Consider the following 27,423-nt stretch of genomic DNA (forward strand, 5'->3'; position numbering starts at 1 on the left):
TCCCGCTAGGTACTCATCGCTCTCTGTGAATAGGTCTGCATGGTCGTGGTACAGGTGCTCCCTCCTCATTGCATCAGCGATATCTTCCAGCTGCAGTAGTTTTGCCATGTTGTGTGTGTAGGCCTAGGGTGCAGACTTGGTCCTTTTAAAATAGTGTGATTGATCATTTATTATTGGATGGCATGGTTCAATTTACATGATTGATGAAGTCCACCCGCAAGTTCAAGGTTTTATTTACATCATACAAAGACCTGCTTGAAGTCCAGCCTCTCCCAGGATGACAAGGACCTGTTGAAGTCCAGCCTCTCCCAGGAGGACAATGACATGTTGAAGTCCAGCCTCTCCCAGGAGGACAATGACCTGCTTGACACCAGGGTCCAGAAGGCAATCGCTGGCTTCTCATGCATTAGCCCCAAACTGGAACGCATGCCTGACGGTTGTAACAGTCACAAATGTGCCTATTGTATTTGTGTTGTTATTTAGTTGCAGTGCCATCATGTTTGGTCACTAAGTGGCGCTCCGTTGTTTGTACCAAATATACTACCTTATGCATACCACACCTTATGTGAATACTGTATACTTCATCAGATCATATATTTAGCATTTATAGATTATATATTAGATTATAGGATTATTAGACTACATATTGCATATATTTAGCATTTAGTTTTTTTTTCAGACTATATATTAATTAGATTTAGATTATCCTCTAACTATTTATTGTAGGGCAACTATAACAGGGCATACATACCCTCATCTTGCACCTTGTTGACCATTATGCACATGTCCAGAGTTAATGGTTATGTTAAGTATATTGATTTGTTATATTGTTTACACTGCTTTTTACTACCTGTACCTCCCCTTCCCCATGCTGCTATGATGCCTGAATTTCCCCAAGGGGATCAATAAAGGAATATCTTATCTTACCATTGTCCATTTTATTCCACTATGGCTATATCGACACAATTGAGTTTAGCGCTTATTTATTTATTCACTGCCATTTGTAGTGCTTTGATGGAATTCCTGCCCCATTTGAAGTGAGAGATGATGGTAAACTAAAAGCAACATGAAATACAAAAAAAATGAAAGAAAGATAACGTCAATCAACACTTTCTAAGAATGCACTTTCTTTGTATTTTTTTTTTATAATTTTTTAAACAAACACAAACAAACATGACAACATAAAATTAGATATACAAGCATTAATTAACAGTGCACATCCAATGAAATCACCATTTAAATAAATGTCTTATACAAGATATACACCTAATACCTGCTATCTAATACCCTACACACATATGCTCTCGCTCGCTCCCCCCGCCCGGGCCCCCCATTGGATAATCCATCCATTATCATTCGCTCCTAACCAGGCACTACAATTATATGCTAGCTTTTATTCTCTCCACCACTTCTAACCACTTTGTAATTTTGGATTCACTGAGACCCAAAATTCTTGCTGTAGATATTTCTAGATAAATCACATCGAGATATGTGAGAATCCAGACCTTCCGGCACATTTTTTCCGGTTGAAACCATCGTGATGCTATCAGCTTTTTAGCCGCTGTGATACCAGATAAAACCAATCTCTTTAGCTGTATAGGTACTGCACACTCAAAAACATCATTCAACAGTAATACAAAGGGGTGTACAGGTATATTCAGAGTTGAGAGATTTGATAATTGCTGGGTCACTTCTTTCCAGAATATCTTGACTGGTATACATGTGCATAAATGTACCCTCGTCCCCATTTGTACATAAGGAGCATTTGGAGTCTTGTTTAAGACCCATTCTGTTCAGTCTTATAGGAGTCAAGTATGTCCTATGAATATAGTTAAGATTGATTTGTTGATGGTCCGGGTTCCGTGATGCAAGTCGAACATTTGCCCAGGCTTCTTGCCAATCAAAATCTATTTCCAGGTCTAGTATATATCTCCTCCAGACTGAGTCTAGGTGGAGGATTTCATACGAGGACGTTAGTAATTGATGATAAAAATCTGGTACAAAACCTCTCGATGTCTCTCTTTCATAGAAGAATTTGTGGTATCTGTGGTGTACAATTGGTATCCTTAATGGGACACCGTGAGCCTTCAAACATAACAATAACTGTGCGTAGAAATAATATGTGGAACCGGTGAGATTAAATTTTTTGTGTATTTCCTCAGAACTACAAAAACCCTGTTTGTTGAAAACATCACCTAATGTGTGTATGCCCTGCTTTTCCCATCTAGGGAATCTTATAGGTCGTTTTCCAATCCGGAGTGCATTGTTATTGAATAAGGGAGTATGATTATGCCATTTATGTGGGTTAGAATATTTTTTTTGTGTTTCACGCCATATCCGGATCGGATGAGTAATAATGGGGCCAAATTTCAGTTCTTATTGCTTAATTGATAATTTGGTGTATACTATGTCCTGCAGTCTATGTGGTGCTACTATATTTACTTCTAAATTTCTCCAGGATACTGATGCTTGGGGATCAAACCAGGTTGGCAGTGGTCTTAAAGTGTACGCCTTAAAATAGTGGAAAAAATCTGGAAATGCCATACCTCCGTCGGCTTTGTTTCTCTGTGCGGTGGATCTTTTTATACGTGGTGGTTTGTTATTCCAAATAAATGTGTATGCGGAAGAGTGTAATATTTTCCAGTAACCATCTGGAGGGGGTAACGGTAGCATTGAGATGATTAAGTTGATTCTAGGTAGAACATCCATCTTAACTATTGATACCCGTGCCTGTACTGAGTTTTTAAGTTTTGACCACCTGTCAAAGTCGTATTTGATTTTATTTTGGATTTTTATGTAATTGTGCTTCACCGTTTGGCTTATGGTAGGGAATACTTCAACTCCCAAACATCTAAAGTGTTTAACCATTGGTATCGCTTCTGGAAGGAGTATATATTTTTTTGCAGGGGCGTTAAGTGGAAGGAAAGCCGACTTCGTCCAAATTTATCTTAAATCCCGATAGATCGCCAAAGTCATCAATCAACTTGAGAAGATGAGGCATTGCGGTGTTGGGGTTTTGTATGAACAGTATTACGTCGTCCGCATATAAACTAATTTTATTTTGTGTGCCCTTGATTACGATTGGTTCTATGGATTGGGATTGTCTTATATATTGTGCTAAAGGCTCTAATGATAAATCGAATAGTCCGGGACTAAGAGGGCAACCCTGTCTAAAAGAGCGTGATACCGGAAAGAATTCGGAGGTGATCATACCTGTTGTAATCATGGCCGATGGGTCTTTGTATAATACTTTAATCATATCAATGAATCCTTTTCCTAACCCCATCCTTTCTAATACTGCCCATAGATACGACCATTCCAACCTATCAAAAGCTTTCATTGCATCCAGGGACAGCATCGCCTTAGGTGTGGTGTCGTCCTTGCTGGCATCTAGTACGTGTAGTAATCGTCTTATGTTATCAGTAGAGGTGGGCATAGATACATTTTTTTAATCTAGATTAATCTATCTGCAATCCTGGATTTAATCTAGATTAAAATGGCTCAAAAAAAAAAAAAAAAACCTGCCGAAGGCATTCAAAATATGTGTGTTCTACCCAAATAATGACCAGAAGTAAGTCCTTACTTTTTCTTTCCTCCTTATGTTTCTCAGGCCAGGTGGCCCATTACACCATGAGCCCATCTCCCGTATTACAGACTGTTTGAAAAAGCTGTTTTGCTATGATAATTGGTAATGAAATATCAAAATAATGTTCAATAAGATGTACTTGTGTTTAATAAGTTGTTTTATTCAGAAGTTAACACAAATAAATAATATTACCAGTACAGTACAGTATATAGCACACTCAGGAGCAAAACAGAAAGAAGCATTTCAAACTTGAACTATGGAGTTGCTCAGTGGCCAATGGTGTCAACTGTGGTTGTACTGGGCAGCTCCCAGGTGTGAATGGAACTGTGTGAATGTGAAGCAGGGCGTTCCTGAAAAAGAGCATCTGTGCTCAGCGAACCTACCCTGGGTAAATAAAGGTAAAAAAAATAAAAAAGGTAAAAAAAAAAAAAAAAAATTAATGCGTTAATTATATTATCACGCGATACTAGTATCGCGTTAACGGCCCAGCTCTAGTTATCAGTGATCAAGCGGCCTCTTATGAAGCCAGTTTGATCCGGATGAACTAAAGACATCATATGCTTTTGAAGTCTGATGGCTAATACCTTAGAGTACAGTAGGGCTGGGCGATATGACGATATTATATAAATATCGGGTACAGTTCATTAACGATACACTTTTTCAACATATCGTGGATATCGTGATGTTTTGCCCAAGAGGATTGTGTCGCGTCAATCTGTCCACACGTTACTCGTTCATATCTCAGCCCGTGCTGAGATATGCCCATTCCGCGGTCTGTTAATAAAGTTTTCAATCAGACAGATGTATGGAAAGGCTTTTATTATAACATTCGTTGTAGTAAAATCATTATGCCTCATTTAGTCATCCTGTGGAGCACTGGTCTCCTACTCGACGGCCGCGGGGAGCTAACGTTAGTAGCTTTGTTGTTGTTCAGCACACAGGACATTCAGGAAGTCAAAAACTAATAGCGCTTGCCGATTGGTGCTAAGAACAGCAGGGCGGGTGCAAGCGGTGTGACGTCATTGGCAGACTCGACTGTCAATCAAAATGATTATGTTTCCGTCAGAATGAAAACTGTATTAAAAGGTTGCAGAATGGGTACAATACAGTACAGGAGGATGAAGACCAGAAAAAGACTTTCGGCTTTTTTACATAAGGGTCCTCCATTTTCAATTCATCAAAACATTTAGAGACATACATATATACAGTAGTTTCATAAAAATGCTAAAATGCTATTTATTGATTGATTTAAAACTTTATTAACATATTGCAGAATGGGTACAGTACAGCTCAATACATACAATTGTTAAGGGGATGCAGACCAGAGAAAGACTTTAGTCTTGTTTACATCAGGGTCCCCCATTTTCAATTCATCATATTTCATATCTAAATCATATAATATCTCATATGCAATATATAATCTAATAATCTAAATCTAATATATAATATAAAAATGCTAAATGCATGGGTATTTTATTTTGTCTTTAATGTTAGCTTGCAAACTCAAATACTGTCTTGGTAAGCCTCATAATGAATTGTTTGGGGTAAAAAAGAAAAACATTGTGATGTGTATCGTGTATCCCCGAAAGGTCAGAAAATATCGTGATATCATATTTAGGCCATATTGCCCAGCCCTAGAGTACAGCTTGATATCGGTTCCGAGGAAGCTTAAGGGTCTATAACTACCGCACTCGTGGGGTCTTTGTCTTTTTTAGTGCAATATTGTCGTTCTTATGGAAGTTCCCCTCCTTAATGGAGTATAAAATCATATTAAGTAATAGTGGTCCAATTATGTCCCAACATGAGAGGTACATTTCTGGTGGGATACAGTCTCTTCCAGGACCCCTCCACTTTGCATTTCGGATATGGCCTTCCTGAGTTCCTCTAGTGTGATAGGTGTTTCTAACGGTTTAGCGTCATCCTCTGAAAGTTTGGAGAGGTTAATTTGATTAAGATATGCGTCCATTTTGTTTTGGTCGAAGGTCGTTTCTGATTTATACAAGTTGGAGTAGAACTCTTTGAATGTCGCGTTTATTTTTTTAGGGTCTGTAACAAGTCCTTGTTGTGCTTTAATGGTAGTTATATCTGCAAATTTTGCGTTAACTCTTAATCGCATAGCTAGTAGGTGACTTGGTTTAGAACCTTGAGAGTAATGCTGTTGTCTTGTGCTACGTATTTGTACTTCAGATTGTTGTTTATAAATAGCGTTAATCTCTTTTTTTAGTACATTAACTTGAGTTTCCAGTCGAACCGAGTCGTTGTATTGTAAAGAAGTAAATAACGTAGAGTAAAGCGTTTCCAGTTCCGCCAGTTTTGAGCATCGATTCTTGCGTATTTTGGAGGAAAAGCTATCGGTGAAATCCTTGATCATTCCCTTTACCGACATCCATAATATTCTGGGGTCCTGCACCGAATTCGCATTCTCCAGTAGGAATACTGAGAGAGCTTCTTTTTTGCGTTGTGTAATGAATTCCTTGTTATTAAGCAGCATCGAGTTAAATCGCCATCTTGGGGCTCGGGATGACAGTATACCAAATGATCCTTTTAGGAGTAAATAACAGTGATCTGATAATGCATTGGGTACCATTTCCACATCACAGTTATCAAATAGTCTCGGGGATGCAAAAACATAATCTATTCTGGATAGTGTGTTATGTCTTGCAGATCGACAAGAGTACTTCCGGGTTGTGGGGTTGAGTGATCGCCATAGATCATTTACACCTGTATTCTTCGACCAATCCTTTAACGCATTAGATGAATTTTTCTGTTCGTTGGAAAAGGAGGGATAAGATTTATCCATCCCTGGATCCCAAATGGCATTAAAATCGGCACCAATTATAAATGAGTATTCGGGAAGGTCTAACATTGTTCTGGTAAGTGTAGTGAAGAAATTAGCTTCGTACAAATTTGGGGCGTATACCGCTACCAACGCTATTTGACTTAAACACAGACAGTAGTCATTTTAAGTAGCCTTTTGCACTTGGTTGTCTGTTTTTACTATTACTTTTATTGCTGGATTGTATCACATGGAGTGTTTCTCTTTTATTTTCCGTGCGGTCGTTGAGATGTTTTGTTGTTTGTTTGTCTTTGTTGCTTGTGGTGAAGCTGCAAATATGAATTGCCCCACGGGGACCAATAAAGTTGTCTGAATCTGAATTTTCCTGTTCTTGTGTACAATCTTAGCTATAGTTATCCGACCATCTGCATCAGACCATACTCCCTTCAATTCAATATTCAACTTCCGTTTAACGACTATGGCAACTCCACAGGTTCTCGTTCCAAAGGAAGAGTGACTAATGTTATGGTATATGTTGTCCGCTAACGTAGCTATGTCTTTCCCTAAAATGTGCGTTTCGCTTAGCAGAGCCACGTCAACCTGATTGTTTTTCATCAGTGTGAGCACGCTTTTGCATTTGTGTTGATTATTTATTCCCCCAGTATTCCAGATCATTATATTCAAACTAGCCATAATCTATACATGTTGTTGTGTAGTTGTTGGTAATGCTTCTGGAGTGCGAATCTACAATAGATATACATCCAACTATTGAGGTCCCGCTGAGAGCCGAGCTTAAAAACATACATATATACAAATAATAATCCCCTAAATCCCCCTCCCTCCGAGAGTCGTACAGGACTGTGTTCCATAGACACATCCTACGCGTATGACTCCCTCCCTTAAGCCACTGGGTTGCCCAAAATGAGCTTTCTAACCCTAATCTTCCTATGCTAATTGCCATAGGATCTAAAACTTTCATTCTAATTTAATAGAATGTCACTTTTGGTTTTGCGCCTTCCCATTAATGTAATAAAAAGTGTGAAAAATATACCTCCATTGATATATTTATTTGAACCTTCTACTAACTTGTATAATGGAACCTTCAGAAACACTGATGTTATGTTCCAGAATGTTTTTCCTGTCCGAGAGTTATGACCTTCTAGTGTTTTCCAGTATATTCCAGTGTGTCCCTGAACGGTCAAGGGAAGAATCCAGAATATTCCAGAGTGTTCCCAATGTCACTGTTGGATTATTGCCTGCTCAAAAACCAGAAATCTCGTATTAAACACTTTGTGCCTCATTGTTGCCTACAGGCATATCTGCTGTCGCTTTTGTAGTTGAGCCGTGGCAAAGTCATTCTAATAAAAATAATAAAAAGTAAGAAAAAGAGAGAGATGAGTAGGCTTGTCTTCTGATACGGGACTATGGTCTTTAGGCGAGCGTAACCCGAATCTTTTACCATCCTCCCCCAAGATGGAGAGAGAAGCTGGGTAACGAAGGCTGGGTTTAAGTTGTCTCCTGTAGAGCCTCTGCAGCACCTCTTTGTAAGGGACACGTAGGGAAATGGCCTCCCTGCATAGATCCTCGTAGAAAGACACTGGTTTGTCATTATATTTCAGTTTCCCCCATTGATTGCGTGCCTCTCTGATGATCGCGTCTCTTATTTCTGTTTTGCGCAGAGTAGCAATGATAACCCTCGTCTTGTTGCCTTTGGGGTCTCGTGTACCGATTCTATAACAATGGTCCACTAACGGCACTGTGGAGAGGATCTGTCTACCTAGAATTCCAGCTAACACTGTTGGAAATGTGTCGTCTGTGCAAATGACTGATTCATCCAATCCCACAATACGGACATTATATCTACGATAGTGACTCACGCTGCCCCCTCGATACTTCCTGATTCTGCTGTACAGGCACACCAACCGACCTGTAGGAGTCGCTGTCCACAACCAGCCAAGCCGGAAGCAACGCCGAGAGCTGGGCTCAAACCCAGCATCTCCTGCGTTAGTGGCGAGCGTCTTGCCCACTGCGCCATTTAGCCGCCCCATATTTTATTAAATGTTTTATTTTTTTACTGTATTCGTGACTGGGCGTGGGGACGATGGACTTGTTGAGGCAATGTCAAATGTCACAATGTCATATTGTGAAAGTACAGATTCATACCTTAAAAATAAGCCATCATTTGAACATTTTGGTGGGATACTTTTCAAGCTACATCCTATGAATCATGGTGATATCAGTAAACGCATTCAGAGATGAATGGCCTTCGAACTTTGTGGAGAGGTTCACACCTGTGAGTTAATCAACTACAACCCTACCCAGAATGCATTGCATTCCATGGCCCCCCTCTCTCTATGGGGTTAACACCTTGCATCAAGCTCTTTTGTTATGTTTATTTGTTGGAAGCCTCACATAAGCCATGTAATGTTGGGGGTCAAGGTATTGGCTGAAGGAAAGGCCCGAAGGCCTGATTATAGCCTGAATAATTTAGTCTGCGTTGTCCTCTACTTCTGAACCAGAATCTGAGTTTCTTTCTGGATTTTTGTTATTCGGCTCAAAGAAATCCGCGATGAATGTTCCAAGTGTGCGTTCGTCTTCAACACAATGTGCTCCGAAATTAGCAAACCGGTTTAATGCCTCGGCAACTGCCCTCGCTGTAGGTTCCATGGTCTGTCAAGCAGAGCACTGCCTGCGCGCTGTTTAATACCCATCAATGGCGCCGTTTCCTTATTAAATTAATTTACTTCTTATGCCATTAGGTTGCAATAAGATAGCAGTGTAACTTAAAGTCAATGTTCAGATTGAGCGTCATCAAATCCGTGCTGAATTGCCAGCGCGCGTTTGTCTTCAGCAGAAAAGTTTACATCAGGGTCCCTCCTATAAGTGAAAACAACAATAACCTCTCGCTCGAAAAGCATTGGTATCACTCAGTTTCCTTATTAAATGAATTTACTTCTTATGCCATTAGGTTGCAATAAGATAGCAGTGTAACTTAAAGTCAATGTTCAGATTCAGCGTCATCAAATTCGTGCTGAATTGCCAGCGCGCATTTGTCTTCAGCAGAAAAGTTTACATCAGGGCCCCTCCTATAAGTGAAAACAACAATAACCTCTCTCGCTCCGATGAAAAGCATTGGTATCACTCCGTTTCCTTATTAAATTAATTTACTTTTTATGCCATTAGGTTGCAATAAATGCACAGTTTGCTCATAAAATTCTAAATGTGTTTTAATGGTGTTTAATTAAGTTTAAAACACGCGTTTTATGACGGCGGCCGGCCTCTTTTTTTTTAATCTTTTTTATTTAGACACTGCGTTTGTCACAAGTTACGTTGCTTATAACTTATAACATTAAGATAGTGTATTAACATTGTTATTCTCTCTCTAAATTCTCTCTAAGAAAGGAGAGCTAAGTGTGTCTGTGTGTGTTTCAATTAAGCATTACATAACGCGCAGGAGTGGTTTGTGAACAATAAACCATGCCTAGGGGTGGTCGTTAGACCCCCCTAGGCATGGTTTATTGTTCACAAATCACGACTGCAAGTGGTGTAAAGCTTTTATACAACTGCCACATTCATCCAACCTTATTTCTATACAATAAACACACATTAATCGAAGATTTATTGAAAAAACCATCCGCCAGAAAAAGTAGTTCCCACAACTACAAAAAAGACAATTTGCCTCAGATTTGAAGCAGATCGGAAGTGCATCCAACCAACTAACACATCCAACTGTGTATTATTGGAATGATTGAGAGAAGTTGCCTCATGTGGAAGCAGCTTGAAGTGCATCCAACCAACTAACACATCCAACTGTGTATTATTGGAATGATTGATTGAACATTTTATTACCAGATGCAGAATGGGTACAATACAGTACGGCTCAATACACACAATTGTTAAGGGAATGCAGACCAACTTTCCATAGAACTTCATTCTTACATGCTTCTATAGAAAGTAGGTAAAATAAATTAAAAAGTTCTCTTTGCCCTATAGGAAAAAAACGTTTTCTTCGCCCTATTTTTTTATTTATTTTTTTAAACCTACTGTAGAGGGCCTAAACTTAACCAGTTGGAAACCAAGCGTACAGTAATAAAATTAGCAATCAATCAATCAACTCAATAGGCCATGCTCACTTAGAACAGCGCAGCACCCAGCTCTCTCAGTCTGACCCGCGTTGCAGACAGGAGTGTGTGTGTGTGTGTGGGGGGGGGGGGGGGGGGGTGGCGGTGGGTGGAGACTAGAGCTAGCGCTGACAGTCAAGAGAGGAGGAAAAAGAAATTGAAAAAAAATGTAAATTAATCAATCAATCAAATCGAATTTTTCTTTTGTTACACAATTATTCAAGACCCATCAATTACATCATCCAACATTGTTTAAACGACTAAGACATTCGCTGTGACAGAATCGCTTGATATTTAGTCGTTTAGTCGCTATCAACATATCCATTTGTAAAGATTATTGTCCACCTTCTTGTGATCCGGCGGATTGATGTGATGTGATTCGGTTGTGGGCGGGTCCTGGGCCAGCAAGCGTGGACTGATCGCAATACATACGTGTAAATGGATGTTTCAGCCAATCAGAATCGAGAAATTTGCATGCCGTTGTATAACACCTCATAAGTACCGGTACTTGATACCCGGACAGGCCGCACCCAGCGAAAAGCCCTCGCATGTAGTTTTTCCACCGTATGAGAGAAAATACTTGTCGAACTATATAACAATAATTACCTCATTTACAAGTTGTATTTAAGTTTGCAAATAAGGGCAAATAAGGGAACACATTAATGACAGTTCAAAGATGTAAAAAAAAAAAAAATTGCAAATAAGGGCAAATAAGGGAACACATTAATGACAGTTCAAAGATGTAAAAAAAATAAATAAAAAAATCGATCTTTGGGATTTTCTGAAGAGCAAGAAATTTTTTCACTTCCCGACATTTCTCTCTGGCCGAATCAAATCAGGTTTGGTCGCGTCGGGGCACATTTGATCTCCTTATGTTTTCCTCCCCCCTGCGTGGTGGATACACCCTCACTTTACCCACAGGCTCTGACAAGTGCATGTTGTATCATGCACTCACTCATACACAGGTCTATACACATCCAGGCATACACTCACCAGTGCATATTACTCAGACATCTGAAGGACCGTAATGGAAATACGTTTTTATCCTTTTGATAATGGTGGGCCTCAGTATGTATATTTGTATATATGTTCATTATCAATAAAGATCTCTATCTATAGAAGAGTATTGTGTCCAAGTGTGTTCAATATTGATTGAAAAGGAATACTGCATGGACTCTTAAAATGGGAGACATTACCCTTTTAAATCATAGATGCATTGGATATTTCAGTTAAAGTGAATATTTTTTTCACCCGGCAAAAAAGCCTTAGCAGATGCAAGACATTCAGATTTGGTAGGGTGTGAGACACCATTACGGGCCATTGTTGCCCGGTTCTGACGGCTGAGTTGCCCCTCTGGAGAGCCTTTTTTTTTTTTTTTTTTTTTTTTAATACAAAATTAACAAGCAGTTCTGCTCCAAATACAGGGAGGGGCAAGAAGGCGCAGCGACACTGGCCGCCACCCTGGTGTCAGAAAAACATCACACTAAAGTGCGACTTTGAGTGGCAAAAACAAGAGGACCTGCCCCATCGGTGCCCTTCCAATGCTCTAAACCTGACCATGTGCCCCCACAGTTGAAAAATGGCACGCTAAAGTACCCATTTGAGTGGCGATTTTTATACTTATGTATATATATATATATATATATATATATATATATATATATAAGGGGGGGGTGCCCTTTTTCTAGGTTAGAGCAATAGCCCCTCCAAATGTATGTGCACGTCCCTGCACAGTCATACGTGTCATCTTATTAAGGTGTACTATGTGGTGCTCCTTGAGCAAAAGAGATATTCTGCTGTTCATACTTGCTGTGCTTCTTTTCCAGGAGAACATGGTTAAGGAGGACGGCGAGATGAAAATCACCAACTCTGGTTTGAGCCATTATGAACACGAGTGTCTGTTCTGTGACAGTACTGCTCAACATGTCTGGCTAGATACCTTACATCAGGGGTAGGCAACCCTAGGCACGCGTGCCTGCAAAGGCACGCGGGGGCATTTGCATAGGCACAGGGGGCAGCATAAAAAAATAAAAAATAAAAAATTATAATTATAATTTTTTTTTTTTTTTTTTTTTTTTATATTATAGTGAACTATTTTGCACTGTTGTCTCATTTATCTTGTTGAAATCCTCCCACAGGTTATTTTTACTACCACATATTTAATTGAGACCCTTTAATTGTTTATTATTTCAATTTAGCTGGAAATACATTGCTACATCATTCAGTAACATTTGCAGAGCCTTATAACAAAAACATTATTACGGTCACCATTGTGACCAGTGGGATTAATCAACAAATTGTATTATTTATTTTTCTATTTCATTGAACATTGCACATGTTAAAAGCCATTTTTTTACTCAAAATGTGAGTATTACCAAGTCAACTTGTGTTCTTAAAACAATGACAATAAACATAGTTTTATTAGGTTGAAATAATGTGGTTGTGTACTTATTTTTCTGTTAACTTATTATGGATTGAAAACTGAAAACCTTAATGCACAGTAACTGAACTCAATATTTTTAAGTTCTGGTAACTTATTATTATATTTTTTTTACAGTGTAGTCTTGCAATCAATCAAAACTTATTTACACGATATACCTCACATTCACCCTCCATTCACATCCTGGTGTTCTCCATTAGGCCTGTAGGTGGAGCTATGACAGCACATGTACAGTACACACCAAAAATGAATGGGCAAATGTGAGTGAAATGGTCGCACTGTATGCAGCTGTTTGTCTGCATTGCATTCCCCCCCCCCCAACTCAGATTTAGGGTTGATACAACCATCATAATAAATTAAAAAGACCTGATTATTAGAAAAAAGAATTACGATGCATGGAATATTGTTGAGGCACACTAGTTACAACTATATTTCAAACAGGCACTCCATGTCAAAAAGGTTGCTGACCCCTGCCTTACATTATAGTAGAATTGTAAAATAAAAATTATTTATATCTATCCTTCTGGCTGACATCTGCTCTCAGATACCTGGTTTTCTATGGAAAAGTAAAAACAAAATATCTATTAAAATGTTTTAATCCTGTCCTCTTTACTCTTCCTCTCTCACAGTTTTGTGCCATAAAACATTCAGACCTTATGGTCTAGCCCTCCAGGATGGTATAGCCCATCCAGGATGGTATAGCCCTCTAGTTCCCTCCATGATGTTATAGAATTAGGAACAGTAGTTACGTAATATACTGCCCCGTTTGTATTTTTCTTTATTAAATATATTACAATGTATGGTAGCCAGGCAGGGAAGGAAATAATTAATCATTTAGCTTTTTGCTTTGCGTATTTTCCACCCCAAAACTGAACAAGCATGTTCCACAGATTCAAATATACAATCATATAAAATTATTGAAAAGTAGGGGTGCACCGATATATCGGTCGGGTATCGGTATCGGCCGATAAGTGCCTTGTTGACTGCTATCGGCCTATAAGCTAAAATGTGCCGATAGCAGTCGCCGATAAATAACCATAGCGTCAAAAGGAAAAAAATTAAAATCACTCGCGACCTACCTGCACAACGCCCGCCGTCCCCCACACACACACACAAGCTACTGCATCAAAGTTACTACTAGTTATGATTAACAAGGCATTAGTTTTGTGGCATTAACTTATATAGTTAGTGTTACACGGACAATAACATCAGCATATTATTTACCCGAACGTAGCAAGCGTTCATACTAGCTCAGTTCCTTCCGTTGCTCACAGAGCCCTGAGTTTTACCCATTCTGCAATCTGTTAATAACGTTTTCAATCAGACACATGTATAGAAAGGCTTTGTTTTATTATAACATGGCAGTAGCCGATAAATATCCATCAATTTGTGTAGCGTCAAGACAAAAAAAAGTTCACTCGCGACCTACCTGCACAACGCCGCCCCCGGCCCACACACACAAGCTACTGCATCAAAGTTACTAGTTATGATTAACAAGGCATTCGTTTTGTGGCATTAACATTATATAGTTAGTGTTACACGTTCATAACATCAGCATATTATTTACCCGAACGTAGCAAGCGTTCATACTAGCTCAGTTCCTTCCGTTGCTCACAGAGCCCTGAGTTTTACCCATTCTGCAATCTGTTAATAACGTTTTCAATCAGACACATGTATAGAAAGGCTTTGTTTTATTATAACATTAGTTGCAGTAAAATCATTATGCCTCATTTAAGTCATCCTGCGGAGCTAAAAGCTAAACGTCAGCCGCGCCGTGTTATTGTTCTAGAAATCCTCTCGTCAACTCAAAATCAATGGCGGACGAAAGCCGAAGTAAAAAATTTATACGGCTTGCCGATTGGTGGTAACAGCAGAGGCGGGTGCAAGCGGTGTGTGACGTAATTGGCAGAATCGACTGTCAATCAAAATGTCATTGGTTGAGACAATAGTATCTCGCTGCAGCCCAGCAGGTAGACCATGCTGGGAGAACTAGTATCTAGCTGCAGCCCTGCAGAACATACTGGGAGAGAGATAGTGCTATTTCTTGATGTTTCCTTTTTTTAAGTAACTAAAGAGACCTATGTTCATATCAGTGAGCACAATTTGTAAGACAAATATACAGTAGTTTCATAAAAAAAAAAAAAAAAATTACAATTTTTTTTGTACAAAAAAATATTTATATTTAAAAAATATTAAAAAAAAATATTTTGCCACAAAAATCGGTATCGGTATCGGTTGATTGTGTTAGTTGAACAATCGGTATCGGTGGCAAATTTTCATATCGGTGCATCCCTATTGAAAAGATAGATAATATGTTCCCTTTAAGACTACTCCTAACAAAGACACAGTACATTGATTTATTGATTGATTAAAAACACATAACAAGAATCCAAAGGATAACATGAGAAGACCCTTATTTCCGTCATGGTCCCAGGGCTGTTAGGCCACAACAGAGACTAACATGACAATGACACAAAACGCATACATTTTAAAGCATTCGAAAACGAACCTATAGCTAAAATTGTATATCTACGTTGAGTCTGAGCTGAGTAATTCTGGCCTCCACAGGAAGCCAGTTTAGCTCCTGGAAGTGACTCCTCCCTATGTGGTTGTGGGGGCCGAGACCCATTACCACCCTTACCAACTTATTTTGGGAAACCTGAAGCTTATTTTTTATGGTCCCCGTCAGGCCCTCGAACCAAGACATGCTACCATAATCAAAGTGGCAGAGTACATGGCTATTTGATAGTAGCCTGAGACTTTGGCTTTCCTAGCTAGGTACCTGGTGCGGGCGTTGACTTTGCCCAGTACTTGGGAGGCCATAGCCTCCCCATCTAGACTCTCGTCTAACATGCAGCCTAGATACTTAACTGTTTTAGGGTTTCAGACCCTAACTGGATATTTATATTATTGGCTTGGAGCCCAATAATACTGCCTCCGTCTTACCTAGGTGTCTGAGATCCAACTGCTGACCCCTGCGAGTTCTTCTCCTAGCAGCTGTATTATTTATGATAATCTCTCTTTGTGTGGTAGAGAGTGAAACACTCTCCAAGATGCAAAGGGACATGGCATGATGTGCAGTAACACCTCGTTTCACTTCTGTGCCCACGCTTCTTGCACACCCTGCATATTCTCATAGGATGATTTTTCTTCGGGGTGGCCTTGTATTTTGCCGTCCCATGTGCTCCAATGCCACCACTCAACCTACTCTGAGGATCTCCTCTTGGGGCCCTAGGATCCTTGTGCTGCCTGCCAACGTCCTCCACTTCCTCAGTTTCCATGGCCTTACCCCATGTCTCCTCACCCCCATCACCTCCTGCCTCCTCACCCCCATCACCCCCTGCCTCCTCAGCCCCAGTGGAGTGTCCCACCACACTTGTGAGAAAGGCGAGGAACGTCTTATGCCTTCCTCTGGGGTTCCTGGCTTTGTACAGAACGAAGGCATTGAACAGGCATATCTGGAACAGATACAGGACAAATTTCTTTGTCCATTTTGCAGACTTCCTAACACATGGGTAGTAAGAAATATTCTGATCAAGCTTGTCAACACCATTCATTGAGTTGTTGTACGCCACCACACATGTCGGTTTCTGCACAGGTGTCCTCTCTTTTTGGCCTCTCTGCCACACGTGTGCCATTTCCATTTTGTCCTGGTGGAGGCTGGTGACCATTTTGACAATAATCTTGTCCCTCCATGCTAGGACCATGACCCTGTTGTTGTGCAAGGCAAGGGTTTTCCCTTTCTCAAGGTCGGCATTTGAAATGTCCCTGATTGCATGAGGTTCCCCCCTGTTCCTCCTCAGTGTCCCACAAATGTGGGTGTCCAGCTCTAGGAGACTTTCAGACAGTGCAACAGAGTTATAGAAGTTGTCCATGTACAACCTGTAACCCTGCCCAGCCAGCCGGCCAAGGAGCCCAACTACAGTGTCCCCCAGGTTCCCTGCTTCCCCACAGTATGGTTTCATCGCAAAACAGTAACCAGTTTCGGAGTCACACAATATGTATGACTTGATGCCATATTTGATTGGCTTCTGGGGGTTGTAAACCCGGAAGGCCAGGCGCCCACGCCAAGCCATCATGCCCTCATCGATGCTTATGTTGCTGTTGGGCTGGTAGAGCTCGCCAAACCTAGACAGAACATAGTCTAAGACAGGGCGGACCTTATAGAGCCTGTCACTACCATCGTTAGCCTGGTTGTCACTAAAATGAAGAAACCTCCAAATCAGCTCAAACCTATTGCGAGGCATTGTTCTACCGAAGTGGGGTGTGGCCAACAAATAGTCAGTAGACCAATACATAGACATTGAAGGCTTGTTGATTATCCCGGTAAGGAAAAAAAGTCCAAAAAAACTTTTGAGCTCCTGCACATTCACTGGTTTCCAAGCACGCACTCTGCTACTCTTTAATAGATACTCTGGTGTATTGGTTTGCACAGCATACAGGTTTGTTTGACAAGCTATGGTCTGCAGTAACTCATCTGTCAAAATCAGTCCAACAAAGTCGACAGGCTGGTCGGACAACAGCGTGGCAGCACCTTGGCGTGGTCCTGGGCTGGCAGTGAAGGGAATGTCTTTGGGCACCCAGTCCTTGTCATGCCAGGTATCCTGGCTGCCACCACACCCTGACCTGCTTCTAGCACCAGCATCTCTTTCCCTTTGCATTTGTCGTCCTGTAAATTATACAAATATACAATTATTACCATAACTAGTCCATACTAGGGATGCACGATAATTATCGGGCCGATATCAGCAATTATGACGTCATCCCGATAACGTTATTAACACTTTCAGTGCCACCAGGTGGCGCCAGACTTAGTGCATGAATGCCACCATCCACTTTAATGTTAACGTTAATATCGCCTAATCTATGTTTTAAATTATGGTTCTAATCTGCCCGTCGCTCATCAAAGAATCATTTTCCAGTCAGTGCTGTCAAGGCAGATTGGTTTTTTATCGCTTCATTTCCGTTTGAGAGCATTTTGAAAAGCACCCATTTTGAGGTAAAAACAGCCCATTCTAGGCCATTCTGTGATAATCGTCTTTTACTGGAATATTCCAGAACGTTGATATTTGTCTGCCTATTTATGAATCGTTTTCAAATAAACGCTAGATGATCAATATTATACGTACACGCAGGCCCATTCGAGCCGCGCACTGATAGCCATTTCATTTCCTCGTGGATTTTACAATGAAACCGCTGGAGCACATTTCACAAAACAGCTTATATCTTCATCAAAACGAGTCTGATTATCCTAACACTGATAACATAGATTCCTTACCCGACATCAGATGGTATCCAACTGGTATATTCCAATTCCTGATCACCATTCCAAAAAATCGATAAGTGTATAGATCTAACGTGTATACAGTAGAACTCATGATCCGCGGCGCTCAGAGGATCCATAATGAACTCTGGTAACCCCGGCTGCATCAGTGGACTGGAAAATGTGGAGTACAGGATTTATTTCCCCATCCATTTTCATTGAGTCCATTCCAAAATCCCTGATGTCATCTGGCGCTTTTTCACACATCTGATCGCCGGCGGCTCTCGGGTAGGCTCGCGTGATGCAATATGATTTCAGATCGCTAAAAATAAATATGTGTAACATTTTGTAACAAATGCAATGCAGAAGTTCCACGAGGAGGGAAAAGGGCAACAACTAACGGCGCTGCCTGGCTGGTTGCTGGCTAACTAACGTAGCTACTCATCCCGGGAGCTAACGGCGCTGCCTGGCTGGTTGCTGGCTAACTAATGTAGCTACTCGTCTCGGGAGCTAACGTCTCTGTCTGGCTGGTTGCTGGCTAACTAACGTAGCTACTCATCTCGGGAGCTAACGCCTCTGTCTGGCTGGTTGCTGGCTAACTAATGTAGCTACTCGTCTCGGGAGCTAACGTCTCTGTCTGGCTGGTTGCTGGCTAACTAACGTAGCTACTCGTCTCGGGAGCTAACGCCTCTGTCTGGCTGGTTGCTGGCTAACTAATGTAGCTACTAGTCTCGGGAGCTAACGCCTCTGTCTGGCTGGTTGCTGGCTAACTAATGTAGTTACTCGTCTCGTTAGCCACGCTTCTAGGCCTCTTTTCTTTTGGAAAGCATGATAAAAAATAAATAAATTATAAATATTAATCGACTAATAGGGGTCAGCCCTAGTAGAAAATACAACTTTGTGTGTGTGAGAGTGAGTGAGAGTGAGGCTGGTTCTGCCATTTCCTCTGTCACCTCTGGTTCTGGAATAACAGGAACGTAACAAATGTATTGTCCTTTGCAGGAAATTGTATTAACATGTCTGTACATGTGCAACACAACCCCATTCCCATACACCTCACATTCAAGTCCACATTTGTACACATCAGATCACATACACCCATAAAGTAAACACAGACATGAATACAGTATTTACATACATTTATGTGTAGAATTGGTAATGGATATATGGCCTAAGTTGTTCTCACCTTCTACGTTATTAGGGGTGACAGGCCTAATAGAGGTTCCCTCCCCTTCCTCGTCGTCTGAGGCTGGGATCACAAAGGCATGTTAGGATGGGGTTCGGTAAAATAGAACATTGTGCCTGAATTCTTACAGTTACATTACCTTGGTCAGCAGATCCGCCAAACCCCATCCACTCTTCATCTGAAGTGTCCGAGTCTGAACAGGGACAATTTAAATAAATAACGTTAGTTGGAGAAGGGATGAGTGTGCTAATTCGATCATCATTTATTTCCGTTGGGTTACCACGACCATACACAAGGTGTGCGAGAGTGTCTAGTATCGTAAAAAGAATTATACATAAAACAAACTCATTTTGGCAGTCAATGAGTTAAACTCAGCTAGTAACACTGTGGCACCGCTCATTAAGCTCAGCTAGCAACACTGTGGCGTTGCTCATTAAAGTCAGCTAGCAACACTGTGGCATCGCTCAGTGATATTAATCTTTCTACCTGTAATCTCCAGATTCTCCTCAGTCTCCTTGTCGTCCTCTGCTGGTGCTCCAGGATGCTGTGCCGCCTCCTCCTCCTGTCCTCCCCGTTTCTTCTTTTTTTCCTTCTTCTTCTTCTTCTTCTTCTCCTCCCCATTCGTCGTGACGGGCCTACTAGAGGTTATCTCCCCTTCCTCGTCGGACTCGTTGTCTGAGGCTGGGATCACAAAGGCATGTTAGGATGGGGTTCGGTAAAATAGAACATTGTGCCTGAATTTTTTTTTTCTCCACTTTTTCTCCCCATTTTTCTATTTTTCTCCCATCCCAATTTCGTATTATCCAATTCTTCCCTCCCCTGTCTTGAACGTTGCTAGACTATGCCTCCCACTGGTCGGTTGTAGTGAGGACAGAAGCCTTGCATCACGTGTCCCCTCCGGTACATGAGGCAGCCTGTCGCATCTTTTCACCGCAGCAGCCCGAACTCTGTGGCAAGGAGTAACGCGTGGGAGGCTCACGCTGCTCCCGCTACTTCCTGCTTCCGCCGCACCGGCGTCACCGACCTGTAGGAGTCGCCGTCTACAACGTCCAATCCCCACCCACCGGCTTTCCCACCCTCTAACACTTGCCAATTGTGTTAGTATGAACGACCGGCCAGCCGGTAGCAACGGCGAGAGCTGGGCTCGAACCCAGCGTCTCCTGCGTTAGAGGCGAGCGCCTTGCTCACTGCGCCAATCAGCCGCCCTGTGCCTGAATTCTTACAGTTATGTTACCTTGGTCAGTAGATCCGCCAAACCCTGTCCACTCTTCATCTGAAGTGTCTGAGTCTGAACAGGGACAATTTAAATAAATAACGTTAGTTGGAGAAGGGATGTGTAAATGGTAAATGGCTGCTTTTTTATATAGCGCTTTTATCCAAAGCGCTTTACAATTTGTTACTCACATTTTTACCCATTCACTCACACATTCACACACCGACGGCAGAGGCAACCATGCAAGGTGCCAACCTGCTAATCGGGAGCAATTAGGGGTTAAGTGTCTTGCTCAAGGACACATCGACACGCTGCCCGGGAGGAGCGGGAATCGAACCGGGAACCTCCGGATTGCCACTGTCCCGAGCCACTGTCGTGTGTGTGCTAATTCGATCATCATTTATTTCAGTTGGGTTACCAGGACCATACACAATGTGCGCGAGAGTGTCTAGTATAGGCTTGGGTGGTATGACGGTATTACGGTATACCAGGGTATTTCGAAATCCCGTCTGTATGATTTTCAATACCGTGACGTCACAGACTGTGCGCCAAATCACGAACGCGTTTCTTTCCATTATACACTGACACAGCGTTAACAGGGACGGCATTGGTTGTAGTGCACAGCACGCGCCAGCAGAGGGCAGGGCAGTCTGTCTTTTCCTCTCTGTCAGAGCTCAGCAGAGCAGGATGACGCAACGCGCGTGTTCCTGTCGGTCTTCCATCTCGCATGCGTGTTCATCTGCACGACAAATAAAGACTTATTCTTCTATAGAATGCAGTTATGGACCAGTGGCCGTCCGTTTATTAAGGTCGAATGGACCATGTGTTCACTTCCAGACATCGGATGATTGTGGATTCGTGTATCGAAACGTTTTTCTAAAGTTTTGAGAGTACGGATTTGTGCGTGAATGTGGACCTGGGAAGACGTTGTTTGGGTAAGTTACAAGTTATGCTATGGTTAAGCATATGGAAGATTAACGTATGATGGTCCGGATATATTTTCTTCGAATGCGGGATGTTAATAATAATATAATTGTCCGAGTTATGAATGCCGGGAGTGTATGTTTGGTAAACCTCGACTGTGTGTGTGTGCGTATTGGCTCCGGTAATTCACTACAGGGGTTTAACGGCTTAAAGGATAACTCCACTTTTTTTTTAAATTAGCTTATTTAACATCTTCCCTGGAGTTAGACAAGAAGATACATACCTTTTTTGTCTCTGTGCGTGCATTTTAGCTTTGGGAATAGACGCTCCGTTAGCATAGCTTAGCTTCATCACTGGAAGTGGGGGAGGACAGTAGCCTTACAGTGCCTTACAGTGTATTGCAAGGTCTGACATTGACCAAACTTGATATGCATGACCTTGGTGGGCTCTAGGTCAACTCCTGAAAAGGGGGTCAATGTCAGACTTTGCAATCAAAAGTTAGGGGGCTAATAACCCTTGCCATAATTTCAGTGCGCCCCTAACTTTTGATTGCAAGGTCTGACATTGACCCCCTTTTCAGGAGTTGACCTAGAGCCCACCAAGGTCATGCATATCAAGTTTGGTCAATGTCAGACCTTGCAATACACTGTAAGGCACTGTAAGGCTACTGTCCTCCCCCACTTCCAGTGATGAAGCTAAGCTATGCTAACGGAGCGTCTATTCCCAAAGCTAAAATGCACGCACAGAGACAAAAAAGGTATGTATCTTCTTGTCTAACTCCAGGGAAGATGTTAAATAAGCGAATAAAAAAAAAAAGTGGAGTTATCCTTTAAGCTGGGTTTTGATTATCAGTTAATCGATGCAGATAAAATTTTGTGCGTCTGTATGTGTAGTTGTGTACTATGGTCGTGAGTTTGTGAGTCACATTGGTCTAATTTCAGCCTCCGTTATAAGTTCCGTATGACTCGTTTATATCTGTGTGTGTCGAATGTGCGCGCTGTGCAGTCTGTTTACTGTACGTTGGTAACACGGGTCGCTAAGGAATTTAACGTGTCCTTGCTTATGTAGAAACAATGCAAGATAACGAGACATTTCATTATAACGTCTTGCAACTATGGTTATGACTAAGATATCTAGTATTTACTCCCGGAAAATCTTTATGTATGGTGATAACGAGTATATTGTTAACTTAGCTCTGCTCCCCCCCCCCCCCCCCCCCCCCCCCCCGCCCCCGCTGATGAAATGAACGTCATACCATCATATACCGTATACCGGGGTGTAGGGCTGCAACGATTAGTCGACATAATCGACGACGTCGATCATAAAAACTCGTCGGCGCAGAATTTTTCCGTCGATTGAGTCGTATAAAAAATATATATAAATAAATAAAGATATATATATTTTCTTTTTTTACATTATACATTTTTTTTGCACTACCTATCTTTGTGAAAGTGGCTTCTCAGCTCTGGTCCAGCTGAAGACAAAGCAGAGGAACAGATTGGACATTGAGCATGACCTCAGAGTTGCTTTGTCTACCATCACCCCAGACTTTGAGACTCTTGTCAGGAGCAAACAACATCCCCAGTTATCCCATTAGTTCCCTGGGATGTTAAACTAAGAAGTCTGCTAAGAAGGATATATTATTTATTATTTTATTTCATTGGGTTTTTAGCCCTAGTTGCACTTTTGTTGCAACCCCAGTTATCCCATTAGTTCCCCCAAACTTACTGTCAGTCTGTTATGTTAAGCTAAGAAGTCTGCTAAGAGCCCGGAAAAGGAGCCACGCCCACAGGAAGCAGAGATGAAGAGTGTGACAGAAATAATCGTTAGATTAGTCGACTAATCGAAAAAATAAATCGACAGATTAGTCGACTACCAAAATAATAGTTAGTTGCAGCCCTACCGGGGTGTGATGTCAGCAAGGTATGACTGTATGCAAAAAAGAATACCGCCCAAGCCTAGTCTAGTATCGTAAAAAAAAAATGTAAAACATAAAACGAATATACTCGTTTTTGGCGTTCAACGCATGGGCACCAAAAACTAATATACTCGTTATTGGCAGTCAATTAGTTAAACTCCTACTACAGGCCTACTAGAGGTTCTCTCACCTTCTTCGTCGGACTCGTTGTCTGAGACTGGGATCACAAAGGTGATCTCTGCTGGTGCTCCGGAATGATGTGCTGCCTCCTCCTCCCGTCCTCCTAGTTTCTTCTTCTTCTCCCCCCTATTAGTCTCCAGGATTACGGGTTTCTCCTCCTCCTCCTCCTTCTTTGGAGTCACAGGAGCCTCCTCCTCCTGTTCGTCTCGCTCCCTCCTCTTCCTGGTTTTCTTTACCTCAAGAGTGACAGGGGCCTCCTCCTCCTTCTTCACTTTTATCTCCTCAATCTGTCTCTTTTTGCCTTTTTTCGTCTTCTTGGGGCTTTTTGTAGCGGGAGGCTCCTCCATATCTGTGCTGTGATCGGACTCTAGCAAATAATCAACATCATCCACCTCCTCCTTCTTCTTGGGGCTTTTTGTAGCGGGAGGCGTGTCGGTGACCATTGCTGCCATTGCCATGTCTTCAGGGAGCGGCTCGCTGACGTTGAGGATGAGGGAGTCAGCTGGCGTCTCGTCTGCAACAGGGGTCAACTCAGCTGCTAGAACACAAGTCGTAGAATTAAGAAAGAAGAGGAAGGCCACATCCTGATGTGTCATGGTTCAAACTTAGCTAGCAACACTGTGGCATCGCTCATTAAACTCAGCTATAGGGATGGGTATCGTTAAGCAGTATCGATAAGAGTAGTAGTATCGATAAAATCCTAACGGTTCGGTACTTTATCGATACTCTTATCGGTTCTTTTTGATTTAGCAAAGAAATTTTACTGCACATGGCTACTTTTTTATCAATTAATACAAGCAGTCAGATAAATTAACTATTTGGGGACTTTCTATTTTATTTAGTAGTAGTGGTCCTGAGTTAAGCTGGTCCACCCATCCAATGTAAAGGCTAACTTTGGCACATCTTTAAGCTCTGTGATAACATTGGCCTTTTCAACATTATACCAGGCAGGAATCAGTGTGTTACTGAGGACATTCCTGCAGGGAGGGCAGGGGAGGAAACTAACTTTTTGGCTTACCAGCCAACTGGCGAGTATCTGATTTTTTTTACCAGACAAACTGATTTTTTACCAGCCAAAAAAAATCGCTAATTGTGATAATTACTTCTTTGTATGTCTTCGTCTAAATTGATTTTCAATCATAGTAATAATCACACCGTGTCTCTACTCTTTAAAATATTTATTAGCATAAAACATTAATAACAGTCTCTACTCTTCACAATATTAGCATAACACATTAACATGAAAGAGGGATCTATTCTGGACTGGGTTGGGCTGAACTGGGCAGTGAAAGATGCTGGGTTGGACTGGGTTGGGCAGTGAAAGAAAAAAACCGAAGTATGTTGTGAAGTGTATAGATAGATAGATGTGAAATGTATAGATGTAGCAGTACTGTCTATCTGTATGTCGTGTATGTCATATGTTATGATGAATTGAAAATGGGGGACCCTGATGTAAACAAGACGAAAGTCTTTCTCTGGTCTGCATCCCCTTAACAATTGTGTGTATTGAGCCGTACTGTATTGTACCCATTCTGCAATCTGTTAATAAAGTTTTCAATCAGTCAATCAAGTTAACTTTGAACCTCGGTTGTCAAGCCACGTCAATGTTGTGTATGCATCCGAGTGTTCACTGTGCCTTTAAGACGGCACGGTGGCCTTACGACAGTGCTGTGAAGTACCGTCAAGTGTTGTGGTAGCGTCAGTTGGGTTGGTCTGCTGTTGTGCACTGGTTGAGCTAGCCCCTTTCGTGACTGCGATGTGCAAGCCAGGGGCTTTTGAGCATGAAATAAAATGTCTAACCTTACGTCGTAGTCCGGTGCACAATAGACTAACATACACCTCTGTAATTTAAATGTGTCCTTGCCTTGGACTCGAGAGTTGTACTAGGGTTGGATGCAGTTCCCCGTTGCTCAGTCTGTCTGTTTTCCATCTTCTGTGTTTAACGTTATCTGTTTGCGAGTGCTTCCTTGACTGATGGCCAGTACCACAGGACTTTTATTCAACATTCTATATTTCCGCGGGTTGGCCAGTACTGCAGGAACTTTTATTAAACATTATATATGTCCGCGGCGGGTTGGCCAGTACTGCGGGAACTTTTATTAAACATTATATATGTCCGCGGGTTGGCCAGTACTGCGGGAACTTTTATTAAACATTATATATGTCCGCGGGTTGGCCAGTACTGCGGGAACTTTTATTAAACATTATATATGTCCGCAGGTTGGCCAGTACTGCGGGAACTTTTATTAAACATTATATATGTCCGCTGGTCTTGTGCAGTGCTCTCGTGGCACTGTCAACTCGCCAGACTGGCGAGTGGTCTTCATGAATCACTCGCCAAACGTAAGAAATACTCGCATTTGGCGAGTAAAGTGGCCTAATTTCCTCCCCTGAGGGAGGGGTATATTTGCAGTTGAGAGCATTGGTCATCTCCCTACAGTAAAGATTAGAAATGATTGAATTATTGTACATTTGTGTGCAGTGGTGGGAATAGCTGCTTCAATAATAACTTATAACAACAACAACAACAGACAAGTTAGACAACTATGTATAAAAAAAAACTATATACACTGAATGATTAGTTGTTGTTACCTAAAGTCCTTGGACTCCACTGTAGAGAACGGGTGCAGGCCTTTGACAACAAACTTTGTCACAGCCCTGTGACACTTGTTCACCCTATCCTGTCATCCTTCCTCTAGCTGCTAGGGAGAAAGGACTTTGGGTGGTGGAGGTAGAGGGAGGATGTGTGGTGGTGCCGGGCTCACTGGGCTGGGACATGGTGGCTGACGCCTCAGCTTGACGATCTATAAAACGTTTTTAGATAGTATTTGTAGCTAAACAATTATTGTTTATTAGCCTATTTGTAATAATTCGTTATTAGCCTAGGCAACTCCGTATCTTGGCTTACCGGCTGCAGTGGACGTGGATGCAGATGGAAGACTGCACGCAAGGCAGTCGAATATGGCGCATTTCTGCACACTAATATCATGTTTTGCCAACAAATGTTTTGATAAATTGCTCGTATTGCCACCCTTACTGGCAAATGTTTTGTTGCACTTGTGGCAACGTGCGTTGTCGGCATTGACTCTTGTAAAGTATATCCATACTTTCAAACGCTTCGCTCTATCCGCCATCACGACTCACGAGTGCATGCAGAGGCAGAGCTGTCTGTGTCAGCACGGAGACAGCAGTTAAGAAGTACCCGTATGTGTAGGACTATCGCGACTCGCGAGGAGTGCGTGTAATAATAATGACTTGCTGCGGCTCGCTTCTCGTGCAGAAACAGATAGAGGAGAGATCGTTCGCAACTTTTAAATAATAACTAGACAATTCCGCGTGGGGGAAATTGTGGGTGACGCCTGTGCACCGCCGGCCAACGGGAGAGGGTCTCTCGCGAGTCTCGGGACTTTTCCGAGTTTTTTTGAATTTTTGAGGAAAAAAGATTTTTTTTATGAAAAAAATATACAAAAAACGTATTAAAAAACGTTTCCGGGGGGGCAGGTGGCGCACGGAGATTACGTTCGTCACCAACACCGGGAGACACTGGATTCGCCTGTTCGAATCCAGCTCCCGGCGTTGCTATCAGCTTGGCTGGCCTCTCACACTGATACAATTGGCTGTATCAGGGGGTGGGAAAGTTGAAGGGTGGGTCCTGGGCGTTGTGGACAGCGACCCCTACAGTTCGGTTGGGGCGCCTGCTCAGCAAGGGTTGGAACTGGGGGTGTCTGGAAGGGGTGTCTGGGAGTCTGGGCAGTTCTATTAGCCTCGCCACGGGTCGTGTGTAAGTTCGCCCTTGGACGAGCACTTCAGCTGCTC

At 41.9% G+C, this 27,423-nt stretch overlaps 1 protein-coding gene across 1 annotated transcript in view; it reads right to left on the bottom strand.

The window, feature by feature from the left end:
- Positions 1-239: 239 nt before the first annotated feature.
- The window catches only part of LOC311226745 (uncharacterized protein), a gene marked incomplete at its 3' end in the record, with an annotated part of 71,879 nt that continues 44,695 nt past the window's right edge, over positions 240-27,423 (bottom strand). The window contains exons 4-10 of the mRNA XM_084312155.1: positions 23,618-24,145; positions 20,607-20,660; positions 19,859-20,053; positions 19,512-19,565; positions 19,373-19,435; positions 16,132-17,592; positions 240-430 (exon numbers count right to left, since the gene is read on the bottom strand). Coding sequence (XP_084168281.1) covers positions 240-430; positions 16,132-17,592; positions 19,373-19,435; positions 19,512-19,565; positions 19,859-20,053; positions 20,607-20,660; positions 23,618-24,145 — 2,546 coding nt within the window. The remainder of the gene's footprint in view (positions 431-16,131; positions 17,593-19,372; positions 19,436-19,511; positions 19,566-19,858; positions 20,054-20,606; positions 20,661-23,617; positions 24,146-27,423) is intronic.

The sequence above is a fragment of the Notolepis coatsorum genome, assembly GCF_963971535.1.
Source record: "Notolepis coatsorum genome assembly, chromosome: 4".
Taxonomy (NCBI): Eukaryota; Metazoa; Chordata; class Actinopteri; order Aulopiformes; family Paralepididae; genus Notolepis; species Notolepis coatsorum.